The following is a 23,605-nucleotide window of genomic DNA, read 5'->3' as shown; positions in this document are numbered from 1 at the left end:
GTCAGTCACGTGCATGCTTGCGTCGACCGTTTTTGTTAAATTACATCTGTGAGTGTCACAGATGTAATGCATCGCTCACGTGAGGGGAATTAAGGCCTGCTGGGAGCACTGGGACGTGTGCGTGTGGCTTAAATGAACAACAGTATTTTTGGACATGTTGTTCTTCTTTTACAACATTTAAAGCTAAGAATAGATGGCGTATTTTCCTTTTATTCCATCCTCTGCAGTTTAACTTAGTTTTCCTCACACCTGCCTCCATATTTCAGCCTTATTTTGTCCATAAATGAATGCTTTTGTTGCACTAATGATGTCTGACTGCAACTTAAAACCAAAGGGGACACGTTTCAAGACTCAGGAGGAACTCTGTGTCCTAATCCCACTGTACCACCCCCCCAGCCTACCGCCATCCTCTGTTACACACACTTCACTCTCACTCACTCCCAAGACAACGTTTATTCAGAAAATGGTACTATTATATAATGAGTGGGAGGAGTGTAGTCATTCATAAGTACAGCACGAGGATTTGGGAGTGTGGGGAGGGGGTTTTGTGAAGGGAGGGGGCATCAGTAGGCATATACAGAGTGGAAAATCACTAAAGTTGTGATGTTTATTTCTGTCTTTTTCTTTATATAGTCGTTCGCTTTTCTCAGATGGATCTTTTTCCAACTTTCTTCGCCGTTTCTTGCCTCAAACTTTTCAAAACACCAAATCAGACTGCTTTATTTCAGGAAATAAATCTTCTTTGGAGTTTAATATTACATGCTGACACCCTTGCATAATGATTTCAGAGCCTGAAGATGGACATTTGTCTTAAAATAAGGCAGATGATCTTACTACTCCTTTAATTTTATGTGCCAGGTCTTACATTTTGCACTGATCAACTATCCATTGCATCAAACTTTTCAAAATGAAACGCATGAAACGTGCATGCATAATGCACTTTAAATGCAGAATTTGTGCAGACAGTTTTTAAAGGTTGCAGAGTTCTGTAGCGATATTGCAAGTCTTCCAGGCTTGTTCTGGTTCTGCACACTTTCCCCACAACAGAGCCAACTTCCCTTTTTATAGACGTCATTCTAGCTCTTGTATTTTAAGTCATAACTCTTACTTTTCCTTTAAGCCTTTCAGAAATGTCTGAGGCTCTCTGCTAAATAACTGAGAGGGCAGGGCTGCACATTTTTCTTGATACTAAGCCAATTTACCCACCAATGATAAAATAGTTTGAATTTTAAAACTAATATTTCCGATGTAATTTGACACTGACTACACACTGCCTTCTTTGTACACTTTTTTTCTTCCAGAAATGATTGATTTAAAGGATGTAAAAACTCAGTTTTTTTCCCAATACAATGGCTGTCAGTAGCATCTTCACCTGATAGGCTACAACACATAAAACCCTACAAAGTGCAGGTCAAATGCATTGAAAATGCTGCAGAGTTTGTGCAGAAACTTCATGTAGTTTTGCAAACTTTTCGCTCAACCAAACCAAATTCCCTTCCCCAGGTGATGCATGTGTGGCTGCCTTTTCCTTATAGCCAGATATACATTTGTTAAAGCGTACTAAATCTTTCTGATTAGTGCTGCCTTGATTGGCTGTCAGTTCTCAAAATGACATACATAAAAACCTGCACAATGCAGGTTTTTTGCACTCAAAATGCAGCAGACATCATTGCAGAGATGTGGTAATCAACTTTCTCTGAATTTTCTTGCATGCTTGAACTAGTTTTGCAGCAAAACAACCCAAAAATCCAATATTGGGGTTGAGATTGACACTTCTCTTGGTGTCTGTAAAATGCATGGCATGCTCAGCCTGCACGTATGTTCATTCTGACACGTAACACACGTTCTTCTCTGTCAGGTTCAGGTTCAAAGGGTGACTCTGTTCCTGCCTTTTAAACACCTCGTACATTCTTGCACGCTCTCCTCTGTCGGGTTAGGGTTGAAACGGTGATGCCATACGTACGTCTCTCACGCAGGTGCACCTGAAACCCAGTCATGCAGGTGAGCGACATCCTAGCTGCCTCTCTGTGGGCTACACGTGTGTGATCCTTGATGACAGGAATGCGGTTGGAGCAGAGGCCCCTCGGGTTTTAATTTTGTTCTGTGGTTTTAGTCCTTATTCAATTTCAGGTTCAGCTAACCTGACCTGTTTCCTCGAAGGTGTTATTCGAAAAGGTGTTCCTTGTCATTCATGACTTGTGCTGTCTTATCTTACCTTCTGCCACCACTGATGACTTTCTAAGCCAAGTTTCCTGCTCTCAGCTGACCGGAGCAGCACCAAGTTTGGTCTTCAGCTTCTGTAGGCCTTTTGCTTCAGGGGTCAATGTGTTGTGAATTCAGAGATGCTCTTCTGCATAACTTGGCTGTAACAAGTGTTTCCTCTCTATCCTGTCTAGTCATTCTCCTCTGACCTCTGCCATCAACGAGACATTTGTCCCAGAGAACTGCAGCTCACTTCCTTTTTCTCTGTGAACCCTGGAGATGGTTGTGTGATAATCCCAGCTGAGCAGCAGTCTGTGAAACACTCAGACCAGTCTGGCCTGCTGGTCTCAGTATTTAGCTTTTGCAATATTGTAAAAAAAAAAATCAGCTAGAATGTATTAGTTAAAATCAAAGCTTTTCAGTTATCTCTCTATTGTTTGCATAATGTGGAACAATAATTTTCTAGGAATGCACATGATTATGTGGAAGATTGCATGTGATTTAGATAGAAATGGAGATTCAAGACAAATATAAAAGTCTGTCTTTTAGCTTCATTTCATTTTGGCTTTGCAAAATGTGAAAATTGCATCCTCCTTTGTACTTTTAGTTTTAATGTTTTAATTATTCTCTCCCTTGCATGTTCATGCTTCTTCAGTGGTCCTGAGATAAACCCAAATCCTGCATGATTGTCCCCATAAAGGGTCAGATTTTTGTCCCTGCTGCATATTTCCAGCAGTTTGATTGTCATTTGTGTAAATGCCAACCCTTATAGCTTTAAAGTGACTCATTTACCTCACTAGATTACTTTAAGACATTCTATTCTTTAACCCAGGTGGTAGTTGTGTTTCCTCCCCTTGTCCTTAGCCATTTTCCTCTGCAGCTCATGCTCCCTCCATCTGCCTCCACCTCCATCTGCAGCTGGAGTCAGATTTGGTACGACCCGCTCCCATTGAGGCTTTTCTGCCATGGAGCGTTTCATTCTTAACACGGGGGAGGTTTAAAAATAACCAGGGATTCTGCTCTCTTTTTCACTTTTGACTTTGTGCTACTCTCTCTCTTCTCTCATTCACCCCCCCTCCATCTCCCCTCTTCCTCCACCACCGCCATCTCTATTCTGTCTCTTTCTCCTTCACTCATTCGCTCTCTTGCTTCGCTCCAGTTCTATTTTTAGCCGCCCCTAGGATCCCTCCTCGTCCCTCCCCTTCCCCTCTCTCGTCTCCCTACCCCACTTCACCCTCCTCCTTTCTCTGGCTCCATGTTCGTCATCACTCCCTCCTCCTCCTCCTCTCATCTTGTCTCTTTTTTCCCCCCTCTCCCCTCCATCTCTTTGCCGGAGAATGTCCTCTACCTCTATTAATCTTTCATCAAGCCTCCATGATAATAAATTCATGTGTTTTTGAGTACCCCCAATCCCTGCTCAGCACCATCACCGTCCATTTTTTTGTCTTTCTTTTACCTCCATTGTCTTTGTTTCTCCTGCTTCCATCCTTCTCCCCCCTCCTGTCCTCCGTCAGTCAAAGAGGAGCTGGGGTTGATGGGCAGTGAAGGTTTAAAAATAGCCCCGCTTGCTTGACAAGGTGAGGAGAACTCTGAACACAAGAACATCAGCTCTTCTCTACCATCACGCTTCACCCGCTTCTCCATCTTTTGTTGTGCTTCAATAAGGGATGGGCAATATACATTGAGTTTTTAACAGACTATAGTGATGCGTTTTCAACTGGTATGACAATTCATATCAATGCAATTATTGATGTTGATTCAGGGGAAAAAGTGTAGTTGTGAGTCCTCATTCTGGGTAAAAAGATTGATTACAGTAATAATAACAATCTCTCTGAAATGCTTGGTCTAAATGTGGAATTATCCTTTATTTTATTAGATTTAGGAAGCTGACCTCAGGACAACCTCCACCACTACCAACCTTTGTCATAGTTTAAGGTCTTTGCGCACCAAGTTTGTTATTTTTGGGTGCATTTTCAGATCCAAATTTTAAATATGTGATGGGAGGCAGATGGCTTAGTATTTGCGCCTCATGTACTGTACATGGGTGGTCCAGCCTGCAGCTCCTTTCCTGCATGTCTCTCTCACTCTCTCTTCCTGTTTCTGACCCTATCCTCTGTCCTTCCTTTCTAAAAATAAGAAATAAAACTCCCAAAATATAACCAAAAAATGCAAGACTTGTGCACTCAAACCTTACTAACTTTTCTATTTATTGGGCAAATTTGCAGCACAAGACAAAAGTCTCGAAATGCAAAGAAAAAAAAATTGACTACAATTTTGCAGCTCTTTTACACTGTGAAAAAGCCACATTCATGTGTCACCATTCCAAGTGTTGCCAACTTGCCAGTGTGTTTGTGCACATATGACCATGCTCTTTTTCTTTGGTCAGCTTTTCACACGTCTCAATTCAAACAATCATTTAAATAATGAAGATTTGATTATTTTAAAGCAAATGGTATTTAAGAGTAAAGAACATTAACATTCTTTAGTGCATAACCTCTGTAACTGCATTCTTTATTGTTCCTTTCAGCACACTTTTGGTTAAGCCACATCAGCGTCTCCCTGCAGTCACACTCAGTGGAAAGTGAAAAGTCAACTACTGCTCCTTAATGTCTCATTTTACTTTTAAAAGCTCACAGGCAGCAAAAGTCCTCTTCACCGCGTGTTATCAAGTATTTACCTCTTTACTGTTCCCATATTTCATTTTCAATCTAGGAAAAGTTTCTGTTTCTGTGGTCAGCTATGTTTAGTTTAAGATGGATAGAAGATCACAACAAACTTTCAAAATTCTGAGGTTAATCACGATTGGAAGTTAATTTTCAGAGCTCAGGTCAGATCAGAGATTTGCAACTCAACAAAACTGTTTTCCAGAGCATCATGGGCGACAGTCGCAGCAGTGTGAACTGAGCCGTCAGCTTAAATCAGCATGGTTAACCCCTTAAAGGAGGGGTGTCCAAACTTTTTCCACTGGTGGCCATATACAGAAATATATAAGGATGGTGGGGCCACTTTTATTTATCTCACCTCACTATTAAAGTTGGTAAAACCAATCTAATGTTGGTCAAGATAATCAGTGATTGGGTATGCTTAAGTGGCTAGTAGATGGCCAGTCATTTTAAGGATTTTGGGGAGGCAAATCAGATTTCAGGGGGGCCTATTCAGCTCTGGCTACCACTGGCCCCGCCCTCGAACAGCATTGGTGCAGCTATTTGCTGCTGGGATCCATGAGGGCATTATGAATCAAGGTATCTTTATTATTTTGGTTGCCGATATTTTTACTATTTATGGTGTCGTCTCAATTTAGTCTTGAAAAACAGCCATAAATCCTTGTCAAAATGTTTGTTTACAGTATAAGTATGGTAGCAGTGCCTTGTGCTGAAGCTAAGAAGAACAATACAGTGCAGCACAAGCTTCATGCTCTATTGAGGGTCATATTTAATGCAATTTAAATAATTTTCGGAGGGCTTATCAAACATGGGCCACTGGCTGCATTTGGGCCCCATGGGCATAGTTTGGACAGCCCTACCTTAAAGCCTAATTACTCAAATGATGGCCTGAAAATTCAGATTTTTTTTATTTGGAACTGATATGTTTATCTAACCTTCTACTTAAATAAAAAAAAAAAAAAAGAAAATTTGATGAATGTTTGGGAGTTTTTGGCCACAGATAATCCACCGGAGCACTTTTTTAAAAATCAATTATCAGATTGTATTTAAAGGGTTTCTAAGTAGGTTTTTGATCATATTGATTAGATAGAGGTCTCATAAAAGTATGTATCAAATATGATGCAAGGGGTTAACGACACTACTTGCATCTCTGTTCATCAAATTGCCAACAGCTGATTTGTGGAGGGTGGAAACAGTTAACCATTTTCATTTTTAATAATTTCTTTTTTTTTAAGATATGTTTTTGGGCTTTTATTCAGAAAGGTGGACAGTGGATAGAGTCAGAAACAGGGGTGAGAGAGTAGGGATGAAAGTAATCACAGGTCAGACTTGAACCCAGATGCCTGCCTAACCCTATCTGCACCCTGATAATTTGGTCTTTCAAGCCTTAAGAGCAACAATTATTGGTTGAGAGGAAAATATTAGGTGGATAAAACCATGTGGAAATGATGACATCTATCTTTGGTTATGAATGGAGCGATCACAGATTGATTTATTGATCAGCTGTGTAAGCAGGGTGTGTATTTTCCCTGATATACGAAAAATTCAAGGCAGTGTGATGTTCTGCATAAACATGCGATAAAGGGTGAATATGCAGTACTATCCGTCTTGCAGAAACAGCCATTTAGAGGGATTTATTTCTCAAGGTACTGCACGATGAATCTGAGAGTTATTGCTGTGGAAATGAGGCATCGTCTCCTCCAGTAGCAGTGGTGTAAACTCACAGGCTTTCAGAAAGGTGCAGAGCGGCCTGCTACAGTTGAAAGTTTCAACTTTTCTCATCGTTAATCTTTGGTTGGAAGTTGGCTTAAAACAGAAAAAAAATCCCCAGCATTGGGTGTTAAGGACTTCTGTTTTTGTTGCAGTGGCAGGTTTCACTTTTCCTGTAATGAGATGGTATTATGAAAGCTGTTTTGCAAAGTCAGAAAATACCTGTGTAGTGTGTACCTCCATATTTCTATCAACCGACCAACGCCCTTTCCTCCACCTTGTCCTCATCTGTAGATGATGAAACTGCTTAATCAATAAGAAATTTAAGAATAACTCTAAATATGATGTTAAAAATCCCCTTTGCCTCTCAGAGCAGCTTCTAGTGAGGTATCAGTGAGTCTCCATGGCTTTGTGAGTCCTATACCGTCTTCTATCTTTGTTCTGCTGCAATCCATACCATCTTATCACCGCCTTGGTACAATCTCCACCCCGTCTTTTGTCTTTGTAGCTTAATCTTTGGTTATTCAGCTCCTATCTTGGCTATCTTTGGTCCCAAATTCTCTCTGCGTGCTTCTCTTTGTGTGCACCTCAACCGGAGGAAGCTTTATCTGACTGATGAGCAAAGTTGTCATTGAGGAGCTTACAGAGAGGCTATCCTGAATAGTACTGTGAGGCGTCAAATAAGACGACATCCCGTCTGTCACCCGTGAGCCGCTCTGACGGCTGGAAGCGGACAAACCTGATGTGAAGGTGCGTCGTCGAAGCCTGCACAGAGGCGTGTAAGCATGTGTGCCTCCTTTGTTTTATGTTGTGGTTTTATGAGGAAGGTAGCACAGAAAGAGGTGCCAAAAGATGAGTCAGAGTGGCATGATTTCTTCTCTGAGGTTTCTGTGTCGCTTACGTAATGGGACTTTGAGGTCATTCATCAGTCTTGGCGTAAGTTCACCTGTATTCAGATCAGCTGCATTGTGGGTTATTATTCAGGATGTAGACAATTCTGGGTGTAGCTTTATTACAATCCCAATCTCCACCCTGAAGCCTGAGGACTCAAGTCTAACCGTCAAGAGACATCAAGAGTTTGAGACCAAGAGGGCCTGAAAGGTTAGAAAAGAGTTTTATGTGACATCAGATAAATACTTTGACTCCAAAGAAAATCAAGTTTCAGCATTTCCACTACTTCCACAGCAAGAGGAAGAAATAAAATGATAACATGGTAATGCAAAAAAGGAACAATAAGAAGAAAATGAGCAAAAGTTGAAGGGATTACTGAAAACACAAGTAGCATTTAAGAAATCCAACAACACTCAAAGCAAAACCTTAAATCTTAGCGTTTTCTTTTGTTAAATTCCTCCTCAAAATATCTGATTAGGATTAATAGAAGCCACATTCATTTGAAAATTCTAGAAATTAAGAGCAAATGATAAGGGAAGAATTGCTTGCAATGAGAAAAACTGGCTGCACATGAACAAGTAAAAGCTACTTGTCGAGTTTCTTGGCGTGTACTTTTTCCACCTCTGTTTATCATGCATCCCTAGATTTCAGTATCCAGCCATGATCTCAGACCACCTCCAACATCTGAGCCTCTACTGTACTCTCCTGATCATAATGTTCTTGGTTTATTTACCAAAAATTGCTGGCAAACTCCAGCACATTGCACTGATACATTGGAAACGTCTCAGCAGCTCCTTTATTTGTGCAGTTTAGACTGTGCACACGCACTTTTGCTTGTGGTTATAGATCTGAGGATTTAAGTGAAGCCTTCTGTCTTTTTTAGTTTAAAACAAAGTAGACTGTGTCATTTTAGAAAGTGGTATCAAAGCACTGAAGATATTAGAACCTTAGACTGTGGCAAAGACTTGACCCCGTCCCTGCAGAGGATTTCTGAGAAAACACCTTCCTAACGTCGTCTTCTTCTTTGTGTCTCCCTACAGTTGTGACTGGAGCCACCGATGGAATCGGGAAATCCTATGCGGAGGAGGTGAGGCTCCTGGACATTTATTTATTTCATTTCTTTCATGGAATAAAAAAAACTATGACTCATGCATACACATGGTGTGTTAACTCGGCGTCCGCTGTAGGAGAGAGCTCTTAGCGGCCTGTTAACGTGGAGGAGAGCCCTCACACACACATGCACACACTCTTCAGTCCAGGTTTGTCATCAGGAGCTCATACGGGGGTAACAGGCACACGTTGAATGGGGGCTACCCTGCCACGTGTTTGGATCTGCTTGTGTGGGTGTGTGGCTGTTTAATGTAGTCATGTAGGTCTTTGACTCATACTGTTGGTGCTACAGTGGGGCTAGCTGCTCGTCACGCTGCAGGAGTCTGATATTTACAGGGTTTATGCAATAATGCATGGTAGCATTGATGCGGAACCACACTACTGGTATACTGCTTCTAAATGACACACGATGCATGGACTAGACTTTAATATTGGGACTTTAAAACTGTCTTAATGGTCATAGCAGTCTCTCTGATATCTCATAATGAGGATGAAGGAGTCTGCAGTGATATAAAGCTTGATGGAAAGCTAGAGAAAGAGTAAGAATTGTTCATACGAGATAAAATATACAATTTAATGAATGTCAAAACATGTTTATAATCCTGATTATTTTGTGTTTAGAGATCCCTAAACCCATCTTTGCCATTTTTATTGGCTCTTACAAGTCAAGCATGCTGACTGACTGATGGGCAGTAAGTGACTGTCGTAAAGGCAGGGATGCTGCCGTCAGAGGTGGACAAACTTTTCCTCTTTTTCATAGTTTCATCTGTCTGCACGAACATCATCACTATTCTTTTGCTTAGCCATTTGGTTTGTTTACATCTCTGACTTCTGCATGTGCAGAGCACTCCATGCTCTCACTGGGTCAAAGTCATTGACAGGTGCTGAAGGTGTGCTGAAGCACATTAGTGTGTCTTGAAGCAGCTCTTTTAACCTTGCAAAGCAGATGGCTTGGCTAGATTCCATATCTATCATCATGCAGATTAATCTTCCAAAGCTCTAACCTAAAACAATTATGCTAGGTCTGAGAATGAACAGACCAGTCAGTGTTGGAGAGAGAAAGAAGCAGAAGCTACAGGTGTGGTTCAGTTGTACTGCAAGCCAGTAAACGATGGAGACCTGTGTAGGGATTAGCTCAGATGTAGCTACAGCGGCAGTTTTATCAGAACAGGACAACATTTCTTTACTGAAGGAGGAGTGCAGAGCCAAACGGAGAAGCGTGAACAGAACAAGTTTCCACTGCTCCACAGTCCAGTGTCGGTTTGCTTTGCACAACTCCATCCGATGTTTGGCACTGGACTTGGTGATGTAAGGCTTGCATGAAGCTCCCACTGCACAGTTTTAGTGATTACATTAATGCCAGTGGAAGTTCAGAACTCTTCAGCAGAGCGTTGGCAACTTTTGTGCACCAAGCTCCTTAGCAGTCGTAGACCTTGCTTTGTGATTTTACGTGGCCTCCGCTTCATGGCTGAGTTTCTGTTGTTCCTGAACACTTCCACTTTTTTATAATAACACTTACAGTTGGAAGTGGAATATCCAGCAGGGATGATATTTCACAAACTGTCTTGTTCCTAAGTTAGCATCCATCACAGTACCATGCTTAAAGTCCTGAGCTCTTCAGAATGACCCATTTAAGATCACAAACACTTGGCCAAACACTTTTCTCAAATCTAGTGAATCTTATGCAATGTATGAGCCAAAAAAGTTTAAACACTGCAGTATAGTGAGCAAAAACAAGGATAGAGGAGCATTTTCATCCTTCTTTGTCTTTGCCTAAGCTAAATTGCTGATATAAATAATGGTAAAACACTTGACAAAGTCGTTGACACGTTATATTTACTTTATTTTTGCATCTCTTTCTAACCTTTTATTTCTTCTGCAGCTGGCTCGCCGAGGCTTCGCCATGATGCTGATCAGTCGCTCGCAGGACAAGCTGGATGACGTGGCCAGGTCACTCAGTAAGTGTGTTTTTTTAAAGCGTATATAGGTGTGTGGCTCTGCAGCACATCATGGAAACCTGCTCTGGGTTGAGAGCACAGCGAGTGGGCTGATGAGGATGTGTGTATGGGCAGCCGCTGACGTGCAACCTCCCACTTGGCCAGCTACGAGGTTTCCTGGGCCTTGATAGCAGGGAGTGTCTAAGAATTAAGAGTACAGTTAAAAGAACAGATAAGGCGGGAAAAAGCTCTAAGTCTTGTTTCAGGGAGGAAGACTGACTGCAACTTTTAGAAAGTTTTTTTTTTGTGAAGTTTAACTTTTTGAAATCTTTTTTACACTCTTTTGAAGCCAGTTAAGTTACTGTTTAACCCACTTTGAAATCTTTGAATCATGCCAGCAAAGCCGTTTCACTTCCTTAATGTGAGTATAAAGAAAGACGGATCAAATATCTGTTGGAAATTACATAAATTGTTACCCAATCTCTTAATCTGAGACAAAAAGACCACACAGTCATTGACACAGATGGAAACAGCCAATGGAAAACGAGCATTTGTATAAAAGGGGAAAATCTTGGCCTGTCTCCAGATTTTACCACAGACTGAATGGAGTTTACCCCCCCTTGTTCAAATATTGCCCTCTCTGACTCGCTCTCTTTCCATCTGTCTCTGACGTCTCCCACAGCGCAATTTCCCCTGTCGTGCCTCAAGTCCACAGAGGGGGCTGATGGGTAGTCACGAGCGGGATGCGGCGTGCCCAACTCTGGCACTCCTCCCTCACGATTAGCCCGACAAAAACCGCCCTTCTTGGCATTAAACGGGGCGACCCACCCAGTCCTATCTGATTTAACTGTCCTAAATGATAGCATTTTTGCTTATTTGTCATCAAACCTGGCAACCACAATTTAACCTGATAATCTGGCCTCTACAGATTCAATATTACTCCTCTTTGACACCACCTTTAGCTGTTTTTATTATCTTATCTCTTTCAGAGAGTCTTATGGCTAAAAATAATCTGAACTGGATCAAGATCACAGGCCCCAGTCTGATATTCCTCCCAGGGTTCCCCCTTTTTAAAAATCCTTGTTTCTACACTGAATATGCACTGACACACTACTGGCCTTCATCGAGGCACATCCCAGGAATTTTCCTCTTCTAACTCCCTCCGCCACCTAACAGCTAAACGAGTCTTTGGACAATAAATTCTAATTGCAGCAGGCGCGTCAAACATGACGAGGACGGGAGGGAGGGAGAGGGAGGAGGAGATGGTTTGTTTGGTTTGTTGGTACGCAGTGCCCTCCTCAGTTCAAGTCTGACACTGACTGTTTTCAAGCTCAGGTTATTTGAACTGCTTCTTTCTTTTATAACAGGGCATCGCTCAGAATTTAGGGTTGCTAACAGACTTTTGACACTTAGAGTCTTTACTCATGCTGCATTCATGTGCTCCTGGGATTCTCTGATTTCCCAAATATGCAAGTCCAAGTTTAATACATTCAGGGGCTTTGAAACATGAATGTTGCACAAGAAAATAGCTTCTTTTATTGCTCAGAAATAAAGTAACTTGATGCTTAATATTCAGAAGTGCTTTGCAGTTTGTGCATGCAATAAAGTTTTCTTGCCATCAACATCAGACATTTTGGCGTCCAGGTTGAGCAAAATCAAACTTCTGCAGCTTTGCAAGACTGTCAGCTTTTTTAACCCAACTTGTCGACTAGTTCCAACTTTAAGTCAGCTTAACTGTGAATTTTCTCAGTCCAGACATCTATAATTTTCAAAGCATTCTTCATGTATTATAGGTGTGAAAGCTCATAAGGATGCATGAACCAAATATGCATCTATCTGGTTAACACAAATCATTTGTCATTTCACTGTCATGCCATTTCAAACTTTCCCCTTTTTGCCTTGCTTGTATATCCTTGTTGCTGCTTCTCTTATTAAAGGAGTTTTCTCTTCCTCTTCACAGCGGAGCAGTTTGGCGTGGAAACCAAGACGATTGCAGTCGACTTTGGCAAGTCAGACATCTACCCAAAGGTCGAGGCAGGGCTGGCTGGTCTGGAGATCGGTGTTCTTGGTAAGAGCTTTTCGAGCATGCTCATTCATCATCCTTGTGCTTTGGTGGAGGGCTAGGAGGAAGTGCTAGGCCTCTAATGGCCTTCAGAGGCTCACTCCAAACTAAGCTTGTCATAAGCAAGATTTAAAAATACAACAATAACCTAATGTCATAATTTAATATTTCAATGCACTGTAGTCCTTTGATTTCAAGCATATGAGAAACGTCTGGTCCTGTTGCCTCTTGAATCGGAGGGATAGAGAAAAGTTAGAAATTGGACTTCTTCAGTGCAGCCATCTTGCTTTCAGAACCTGTTGGGGTGAATGTGTAGAAGAGTCTGGTAGATGAAAACCAAATTAAACTATTTACATTGAAATAAAATGAAAAATTACAGGGTATGATAAAAGTCACATTTTCTGCTGTCTCTGTTACTTGAAGATTTTAGTTTGTCGTGATGTTGAGGAGGCAGCACAATTTACTTTCCCATTAGAAAGCATTAAAGCTCAAGTTTTATAAAGTAGAGGTATTATATAAAAACATGTGAGGGATAGAAGAAGCACAGAGCCTGAAAATTTCCCTCCACTACCATGACCAGCTTGGAAGAAATGTACATCAATTTTACTGATAAAATGCCAACACAGTAGGCCTATGCACATTCAATCTTAACAAAAGATCTTTGTATAAACTACCCATTACTGCTAAGGCATATTTGGGCTACTCTAAACAAGAAACAAGGTGGTCTGTTGGGAAGTTTATTAATGAGATGATGTGGTAGAAAATCCCCTCAGACTGGATCAATACGGAAATCCTTGTGATTTCAGCCCATCATAATTTGGGCTTAGAAGACTCATTTATTTCACCTAGTGTTATCCTCACTATTTTCTGTTTAGTTTCTTCTGAATTTACAACCTTTTCAACTCAGAAATTTTGAATCTGGTTTCCTGTAAATAAACAACTTTATCATCTCAAAAATGTCTAGTTTTTCTCAAATTATCAGATCCTCTTCAGGGTGGCACTAATACCCTGTCATACATAGTTTTTTAGTGATTATTTTTTTAATGCATGCACATTAATTTTGACATCAGAGCAGACGTGCCCCCCAGATTTCTGGGGCCACCCAGATTCCAGGTTGAAAGCAGTGGTTCCCAGCCTTCTTTCCTATGAGCCCTCCCTTATTTGTATTGTAGAGGACCCCCAAGACCCACACAAGCAAAAGGTGATACATGGATGTCAAAAATGAACATAAAATTTAAAAGTTTTCATTGTTCAAATCTTTATTAAACAGTCCCACACAAAGGTTTTCTTATCAAGAGCCCCTGGTCTAAAGCACTGTCTCAGACTAACTTAAAATCGACCTAGAACTGGACAAAAAGGGGACCGCAGGCAAGTCTGAACTATGCGATGTGCCCATAAAGATATGAGCCATTTCCACCAGAAGGTCTTTTTTAAACTGGTCTGTAATCATGCTGCAAAAATCTGCATTAATATGGGATGTGTTTCAGTGGTTTTGCAGGCAGCCTCCAGTGCACTTCCATATTGGCTTAATTTTCAAACCATAGATGTTGCTGCTTGGTTATTGGGCTGTTAGATTACATGAGAAGTTCAGACCTAATTCAGGGCCTTGTTTGGGGTCTTTTTATAGCAAACCTTGCAGAGACAGTTGAACTAGGTCATCAACTCTTGTTGACCCTGTGTGACCACACAGCCATCAGCATCACTGGCTTTTGCTGGCTTATGTTTCAGCTCTGTCCACCAGTTTGATTTTGAACTGAGGAAGCCTTCAGAGAAGAGGTGAAACGCCTTTAGCTTAAGTCCAGCTGCCTTTGGGATCAGGCCTTGGACTAAGACTCTTTTACAGCATGCATCAGTCATACAGTGTGTTGATTTAATTGTAATTGTGGAGATGTAGAGCACAGAGAACTTCTTTTTTTGCTACTTCAGGTGCCTTTATATGTAGTGTTACTGTTTTACAAAGTTGACTATTGATGCCAAGAGTTGCTTTTTAATTGTGCACTCATCGTTGCCAGTGATGCATGAGCCCATTAAAAAGAATAAACAATTATTATTGTTTATAATTATTGGGTCTTTGTCTTAATGCATGCTCTACTTTAACGTTTAAAGATAATTTCCACGCTCATATCAAGACCCATTCTTGTGCTAAAAAAACGCTCCAAAGTTCCAGCGGTCGGACGCTGAAGCCGCGGAGTTCACATTGTACTTTTTAGTTGAACGTTTTAGGGACCCTGTGTCCTTTTTTATGAAACCAATTGTACTCTGGTTGTAAGGTGTGGCTGAGTCTGCTGTGGAGTGAAACAGGCCTGCTTTACTTGTTTGCTTTTGCTGCCACCCTGTGGTAGAAATAAGAGTTCTGATATCTGAAGCATCAAGTTATTTGGCTTAAAGTGATGGATAATTGTGCTTTTTTCCTCTTTTTTTTTGTCTTCAACAGTCAACAATGTTGGTGTTTCTTACCCTTATCCTGAGTACTTCCTTCACATCCCTGATCTGGACAATGTGAGTTTCATTCATTCAGATTTACTGATATTCTAAGTTGTTTTTTTGGTCTGTAATTAAGGAATTGTTTTTTTTTGCATTTCATATGCCTTTTTTTACTCACTATTGTGTAAAAGTGTCATCTAATAAGTCTGCTTGTGCTTTACTTGTTTCCAGTTCATCACAAATATGATCAACGTCAACATGACCTCAGTGTGCCAGGTAAGTTTGAGACAGCTTTGCTCTCTTTTAAGGAGGAAATATCCCATATAACCTTCATCCCAGTGATTGCAAATCTACATTACCATACTACAGCACAAGTTTAAGTTTAAAGTTGATCCACTGGGTTGACTTTCTCCCCCTTTTTGCCCTTCTGCTCCTCTTCTTTTTCTTTCTCCTTCTGCTGTTTCTGCCACGGTACCTGCAGTGTCTCAGTTGTTCCCAAAGCAACGGTGGACTACACCAACGCTGTCTGTACTCGCCACCCACGCAACACTCTCTCTGTCGCTCCCTGCATGTTTCTCTCTTTTACTTTGTCTTTTTCTTGTAGAAAACTCTTCCCCTTCTTTCCCCCCATCTTGTTTGCCCTCTGTGAGTTAGTAATTGTGTGATTTTTGAAGTTAATGGAGCTTGTGTTTATTTTTAGATGACCCGTCTGGTGCTGCCCAGGATGGCTGAGAGGTGAGTTAAATGATTGGCTTCCATGTTTTGCGACATGACTGCAGTGAAACACCAGAGTGTTTGTGAATGAGGAGCTGTAGCACAGACATTTCAAAATAAAAGCCACACATGTTGCTGCTTTCTGCGAGATAACACTTCACAAAGGTGACTCTTATTGAAAAGGGGGACAAGAAATCCTCACCGAGCCCTCTCCATCACTGCATCTCTTTTCCTCTCCTCCTTTGTTCGCAATGCTGACAAGCTTTCAATTCACACAAAGTGCTCTTCCCACCCCATTGGCTGCTGCGTCGCCATGTGACTCCGGCCGGCCAATAGCGGCGCAGGCACATTTGGTGCCGTGTGAGGCTGGAGCGACGCTCCACTACATCACTGCAGCAACAGGCTGCCATGGCAACACACGGGGCCACTACCACTCTGTTTTAGCGGCATCACTCTGTGTTTGTCTGTGTGCTGACTGTGTATAGACACAGGGTTCCCACTGGCCTGGAAAATCATTCAAACTTTGTGGATTTACAGGAAAAAACAGCAGTGGAAAGGCATTTCTTGCACTCTTCTTTTACAGGGAGAGTGCTTTACATGTCATGATGCATGCATGAGGAAGCAGTAATTTCTATGAAGCATCTTTTTAGGTTTCTGTTGCTGTTGAAGGTCCATATGCAATTGTGCAAAAGAAAAATCATCATTTAGCTGAGTAGCATCAAACCTAATTAATCCAGGTGTTTAAAAAGTGTGAGGAAGACCAGATATTTGAGTCTAGTGGGGAATGAATGAGTTATTTTTAGACTTTATGTTGAAGTTGGGAAATTAAATCACTGGGGTGGGGTTGCAGGTTGGACTTGAACCTGGGCTGCTGGTTTTGAAGACTTATAGCCTCTGTGCATGGTGTATGACCTAACTGCAAGACCATTAGTGGCTCTTAAAGTCAAAAGGTATAAGAAGGACAACATACCTTTGACTAAACTATACAGTAGTATGATAACAAAGTTTATATCACACTTTATTTCCAATCCCCTGTGTGCTTGAGACACTAAATATGGGATTCAAATGAGCACAATGATGGAAAAAGACAGGAACAGTGCTTTGCATATCTTGATGCATGAAAAAAATAGTCTTTCTACATGCATTTATCCCATCTATTGAGGTTTCTACTGGTGTTGGGTTTTGGAAGTCCATGTGCAATTGTACAAAAGAAAAATAATTTTACTAACAAGCATTAAACCTAAAAAATGCATATTTTAAAAGTGTGAGGAAGTCCAGATATTTGTGTTTAATGTGGGAATCACTGACTTATTATTGGACTTTGACATATTATTTTGATAAGACAGAGTAGGAAATAAAGGAGTCTGCAAGGAATAACGTGATAAAGGAGCCACAGGTTAGAACTGAACCATCGCTGTTTGTTTTCAAGACTGTTTCCTCTGAACATGGGGTGCGACCTAACTGCTAGGCCATCAGTGGCCTTTAAAGTCGACTGGTGACTTTAAGGGATGAGGGATCACACATTACATCAGTGGTTTTCAATGTTTTTTTTTTTTTGCCAAAGGCACACCATACCTATATCTATGCAAACTAGTCACTTTAAAGCATGATGCATTGTCTTTAATTGTGGTCTTAATGTATAGTCTTACAAATTCCCAAGGCTCACCTTGACTAAGCATAAGGCACACAGTTTGAGAACCACTGGACTACATGATTTGTCAAACCAAGTAAAGCTGACTGAATGCATCAAATTCTCCTGAGTGTGACTGTTTACAGGGTTTTGACATCTCTGCTACTTCCTGTCATCTTCTGATGCCATTTCCTGTGTCCTACCCTCTCTTTTTCATTGGCTGTTGCCAACACATGTTTGCAGTTTGGTCACTAATCAGTACACACCACCCGATTGCGTCTAGGTTCAGCTAAAAAATTCAAACATGTTTGACTAACTGCGACTGAGGGCAGGTCAGGTCTGTTCCCCTTGCACACTTGCAGATTCACGTCTTCACTCCTAACATATGAACATGTTTTTGTGCCAACTAGCCATGCCAACTGTCCTCAGCTAGTGCAGACTGGTGCAGACTTTGCCCAACTGGGAATCATGGGTAAAATCTGGCAAAATATCTTGAAGTGTGTCCTCAGCTTTACATGTCATGATAGATCAATGCAGAAAAATCAATATCTATGAATACGTATCCTATTCAAGTGCATGTGTTAAATTAACTTTCTGTGGAGGGCCTACATATTGAGCCCATTAGGGGCCCAGCCATTGCAGTAGACAGACCTTCTGAGGGCCACTTTTCATAGCAGCCTTTGACATCAGTGTGTGACTGTGGACTGAATGGGTAAGGGTGACCTCTGGTGTAGTGTATACGGTGTATGTGCAGCACTTGGAGCATTAATCACTTTTAAAAGGGAAACTGAAGTTTTCCACAGGTTTTCTTGATGAGAAGATCCCAAACATCACTCTTTAATGTGAACCAATAACCAGAACAAGAGTTTTGACTCCTAATGTTCCATGAATTTGTTTAAAAGTCTTTCTGTTGCAGCCCTAAATGATTTGCTAATCTTAACTCTTCCTTGTTTCCCTCTCAGGTCTAAAGGAGTTATCCTCAACATCTCCTCTGCCAGCGGCATGTACCCCGTCCCTCTGCTCACTGTCTACTCCGCCACAAAGGTACAAATAATACTTACATTTGCTTGATATCACAAAGCTACATTTTCTAAACTGCTGTGTAAAAACGAGCCGTGTCTCATTCTTGTTTGCATGCAGGCCTTTGTGGATTTCTTCTCTCGTGGCCTTCAGGAGGAGTACAGGCGTCAGGGTATCATCATTCAGGTAAGAGTGGGGATTTTTCCTCTTTACTTCATCCTGCACAAGTTTGTTTTAGAAAAGGATGTGTTCTCAGCTGTAAGGACACTTAAGGTTTTTTGACCAGGCGGGAATGAGGATTAGAGAGACCATTATATGCCTGCACTAACACTGACAGCAGCTGCACTGTAGCCCCCTCCTCTCCTGAAGTTTTCCTGGTGTTACTGAAAAGAGATGCTTAAGACTAGATGGCAAAGGTGCTTCCTGATAAAATCCAGATTTAACTCCTAAACCGTTTAAACTTGTTGATCTCACCTTCTTTTTGTAGAATTGTGGGATTGAAGCAGAGTTTTGTGCAGGTTTTACAGCAGCAGCAGGTTTAGAAATGTTGCTCTAAATGAGGCTTGTTTGTTCTGTTTTTAGCATCCATGTAATGTAGCTCATGCACCACCTCGTGGTTGTAGTGTGCTCTGCAGTTTCACCTCAGCAAACCTTGAGAGCAATTTTCACCTGATGATACGTGCCATCAGACCAGTTTAAAGAAACCAATCACTGTAGTTTATAAGAAACTGTGGACTGCAGTGTCACTGGTCTTCACTCTAATAGGAAGCATCATTTGCTGCCACTCTATGAATTGTTTTCTAAGCTCTAGATGTGAAATATTAAAGATGAAAGTGTTTGTTTTGTAAATTGAGAAGGAGAAGACTTGATGCTAAGCTTAAAGAATCTAGCTCTACTGATAATTTGTTTAGGATGTGATTTGGCCTCTAGGTTCCTTCGATGCTCTTATTTTTAAGCTTATCTCTCCTGTTTTTCTTCTGTCTCCCTGCAGAGCGTGCTGCCCTTCTTCGTGGCCACTAAAATGACTCGTATCAGGAAGCCCACTCTGGACAAACCCACCCCTGAGCGCTACGTTGCAGCTGAGCTCACCACTGTGGGTCTGCAGAGTCAGACCAACGGCTACTTCCCCCACGCCGTCATGGTGAGAACTGAAACTATCCTGTAGTAACGTGACATCAGATGGTTAAAGAGGGAACTATCTGAATCAGTTCCTAACACATTGTGTTCATGTGCAACATGTAGCTCTTTATTAGGGCTGTCAAGATTAATCAAGTTAATCGCCATTAATCAAGTTCCATAATTAGTGCACTAATTTTAAAAGATTTGATTATCCAGCTTTGTTATCCCTTTCAGTATGCTTTGGTTAGGGCTTGTCTATGTCTCCATACACTCCCCCACTACCTCTTAATGTCTCTTTTTACTTTTAAAACCTTTTTAATGTTCTCATTTCATTTTCAATCCATAACAAGTTCCTTCTTCCGGGATTAAGTTAATGTTAAAATCTTTTTCTACCAATAAAAGCAGGTCTGGTTCTAAACAGGAAGTCAATTCCCCCTAGTTTAAGACAACAGAAGACTTAAAAACAACAAAAAAAATTAAAATGCAAGGTGGTGGAATTTTAAAAATGCGATAGAAAGGGTGCGATTAATCGTGATTAACTACAGAAATTCTTAGATTAATCATAATTAAAATTTTTAATCTTTTGGCAGCACCACTCTTTAGATTTCAGGCTGTTTCTTGCATTTTTTTAATCACACGTGGTCAAAAATTGCAGCAAAATAATAACATTTAATGCACTGGATGCATTCTGTGTGGACTGATTTGCTCTTTTTTCCTCTGAAATCTTTTTGATGCTTCTGAGTTATGGCTAGATAACTAATTACTCATTTAAAACTTAATTTCTTCTTTGTATAGCCCTAACCAAAACTGTACTTTGTAATATAAAAGCAAATCGTTTAAAAAGAAAAGAGATGGTGGCTGATTGAAAATGATCAATACCATAGTTAAGATTTAGTGTAGGATTGTCTGCAAAAGTGAATATTTAAAAGTGATGAAAACTAGAAACCTTTTAATGCCATTTAACCTGTTTTTGGTCAGAGATATCAACACTGGAGTTTTTGCTGTTTAAAATACTCTGGTTTAAACTTATTTAAGTAAAGTAAAAGTACTGATTTCAAAGTGTACTCAAACAAAAAAAAAGCAACTCAAGTCCAGTTATTTGTGTAAATGTAGTTAGTTACTTTTCACCCCTGCTTATTTCACATTGTGTGGGCCGGTAGACATTCTAGTTACCCAACTATGCAAAAAAAAAAAAAAAAAAACTGTTTTCATGGTATTTTGCCCTCAATATCAGTTGTCACTCTTTTGTCTTATTGCTGTAAATGATGTATACATAAAGTCTCCAACATGATGCTGGCATTTATAGTGTTGAGTGTGCAATATGCCACATTGGCCCCGTGCTTTCTCAGATTTCAATACTGCCTCTGTTTTTGCCAGCACAAATAAGATGCAACAATAACAAACAGGGTCACAAGTATTTATCATGAATCCAGGGAAATGAACAGCTAGGTTTTATGTGTGCTTCAGTGTTAATTTTGTTGAATAAAACTATGACTAAAAATGTTGCCAGCCTTTTTCTATGACAAAAACTAGACTAAGACTAACAAAATAGATCTGTGATGATTAAAACAGACAAAAACTAAGTTTTGTTTTTGTCAAGATGACTAAAACTAGACTAAAATGTAATGTAGTTTCATCCGACATTCAAAATCTGTGATATTTCTCCACTGTGGGTAAATCTGTCAAAAAACAATGCAGCTGTAGATATTCTGCCTCTCAGCTGAAGAAAGCAGAACACACTACCATGACTTGGTACCAGATTTAGGCAAGAAAATAAATGCTTGGACCGAAAGTATAGACTGAAATGCGAGCGCTTTTATGGACTAAAACTAGACTAAAATATTTTTGCAATTTCGCTGATTTTTCTTCCCATGCCATCACCAGTATTTTTGCTGTACACCAGTCCCTGATCTATGCAATGTCTTCAGTAGAACTCAGATTACACGTTTCCTCATAAAGTGTGTAGGGATGTAAGACAGAGAGATTTCCTCTGATTTATTTGGGGCTTTTTGCCTTTCTTAGAGAGATAAGACAGTGGATATCGCCAGAAACAGGGATGAGAGATTTGGGAATGACATGCGGTGAAAGAGCCACGGGCGACTCTTAAAACTGGGTCAACCACATACCTTAACCACAAAGCCATTTGTGCCCAATGTGGAGAATTTTGAGGCACAAGAGCCCTGGTTTGAATCATTCTTAACTGTGCACTTTTTCTGCATCCTCCCTCACAGGGTTGGGTGACCACCAAGCTTGTGCCAAGCAGCATCGTCATCTTCCTGGGAGCCAGAATGAACCGTCTGCAGCGCACCGGATACCTGCAGCGGAGGAAGCTGCGGGAGCAGAAGAACGGCACGAGTTTGAAAAGTGAATAAGGAACCAGCTGACGATCCTGCCGACTGCCGCTCTGTTGTCATCTGCTGCGGCGTTTAGGGAAGGGTTTGCGTTTATGTGATTGATCCTCCAGGGCTGCCTTAGATTTCATCTTTGTGCCTTCAGTAAATGTGCACATCAACGATTGTGCACGACTCTGTATTTAAAACAATGCTGCTCTTAGCAAAGGACATTCCTATTTTTTTGTCACTGACACTGTTGGTGGAAACCATAAAACTATAAGATAAGTGATCTGTTAACCCTGCTGTTGTAAGCAGTGGAAAATGGTGGTGGGAATCTTTTTTTATATGTATGTATAATTATTTATTTTATAAGAACACACGAGCCAAACACGGACCCTCAGCTTTCAACCTGTACACAGATCAATGAGCCTTTAAAGATGGCAACTCCTACTTTCTATAATGTCAGTTTCTTTCTGTAGCTCCTCATCTCCTCTGCATTGGCTCTCCATATCTTTTTTTTCTATTAAATTGTGTGTTAACATATTTAAAATGATACTCTGTGGTGGGTTGTTGTTGCACCAATGTTTCACTTTTTCTAAGCCAAAGATTTTCATTTAATTTTCACTGTTGCAGTAAACAGTCGTGCCTTTCTACTGACTTGAATGCTGGATACGGTCAGATTCAATGAGCGGGGATGGCTGGTTTAAAAACACTGAGGATCTTCTTCATTTGGTGCTATGTCTAATTATATGTTTGCTCCATTTTCTTAATATTCCTAATCCAAAAATGGAAGCCTTAAATGACTAATGAAATGTAGTTCATCGTGTTATTTCATTACAATTTTTCATTGATGAAGAATGTTTTGTAGACATTTTCACATTAATATTAAAGAGCTGGTGCACAGTTTATAATCCCCATATGACTTGGTCTGACCTGTGCCTTAGCTGAGCTGCCTTGTGAACATTTTTCTCTGTAGAAAGTCTTTTTAATATGCTTGGAAAAAAATATTGCTACATGTAAAATGCACTGTTTACATTTAAACTGCTGGCAACTTTTGTTTTATATGGTTTGTTAATAAAAGCTCTGGCATACATCACATGGTGTACTTTCTTATATGAAGCTGAATGAATTAAAAGCTTTTCAGATGACTGAGATTGAATCAGTGAAGGAAATTTGCAGAATTTGAAATGTATCTGAAAAAAAAGATGCTTGTGCCCTAATGAGAAGATAAACAGTGAAAAAACCCTAATCTCAAATTTGCCCCTATACACTACTGATAAATTATCAACTAGCATTGCCATCTTCAACAGAACCAGTCTCTGTGCATACAGGCCAAACTGTTGACCAATGGGGAGCAAAAGCCAGGACATCTCTGGCATTAAAACCTTCCTTTACATGAGCTTTTTCAGGTTAGTTCCACAAAAACTAGCTTAAATTAAATGAATGCATACTTCACAAGTATGTGAAGGCAGTTAACCATTCAGGTCATGATCATTACTACTGAGTCTGACTGTCTTATGGATTCAACCTGAGTCTACAACAAGTAAACATCCTGTTCTAAAATCTTACATGGGTACGAAGAATTATTGTTAGGAAAATCCACTTAAACATGTAAATATTTATCTCCAAGTCTTTGTATGTTTTCCTAGAGCTTGTAATACATATCATAAAGTCAAGGTGACCGAATAAACCCAATGGGGAACTGACAGTTGGAAAAATGTCTTTACTGTGTAATCATATATTTATTTGGAGTTACTATACATTGGCTAATTATAATAAAAAAAATAGTA

The 23,605-nt window shown here is 40.4% G+C and overlaps 1 protein-coding gene across 1 annotated transcript in view; it reads left to right on the top strand.

Moving 5' to 3' along the window:
- hsd17b12a (hydroxysteroid (17-beta) dehydrogenase 12a) overlaps positions 1-22,911 on the top strand; it is a 38,720-nt gene extending 15,809 nt beyond the window's left edge. The window contains exons 2-11 of the mRNA XM_041794756.1: positions 8,507-8,553; positions 10,459-10,534; positions 12,474-12,581; positions 15,010-15,074; positions 15,231-15,275; positions 15,700-15,734; positions 18,306-18,387; positions 18,484-18,549; positions 19,355-19,504; positions 21,714-22,911. Of these exons, the coding sequence (XP_041650690.1) occupies positions 8,507-8,553; positions 10,459-10,534; positions 12,474-12,581; positions 15,010-15,074; positions 15,231-15,275; positions 15,700-15,734; positions 18,306-18,387; positions 18,484-18,549; positions 19,355-19,504; positions 21,714-21,854 (815 nt within the window). The 3' untranslated portion in view covers positions 21,855-22,911. The remainder of the gene's footprint in view (positions 1-8,506; positions 8,554-10,458; positions 10,535-12,473; positions 12,582-15,009; positions 15,075-15,230; positions 15,276-15,699; positions 15,735-18,305; positions 18,388-18,483; positions 18,550-19,354; positions 19,505-21,713) is intronic.
- The last annotated feature ends 694 nt before the right edge of the window (positions 22,912-23,605 follow it).

The sequence above is a fragment of the Cheilinus undulatus genome, linkage group 9, assembly GCF_018320785.1.
Source record: "Cheilinus undulatus linkage group 9, ASM1832078v1, whole genome shotgun sequence".
In the NCBI taxonomy this organism is placed as follows: domain Eukaryota; kingdom Metazoa; phylum Chordata; class Actinopteri; order Labriformes; family Labridae; genus Cheilinus; species Cheilinus undulatus.
This window is presented reverse-complemented; position numbering and strand designations above follow the sequence as displayed.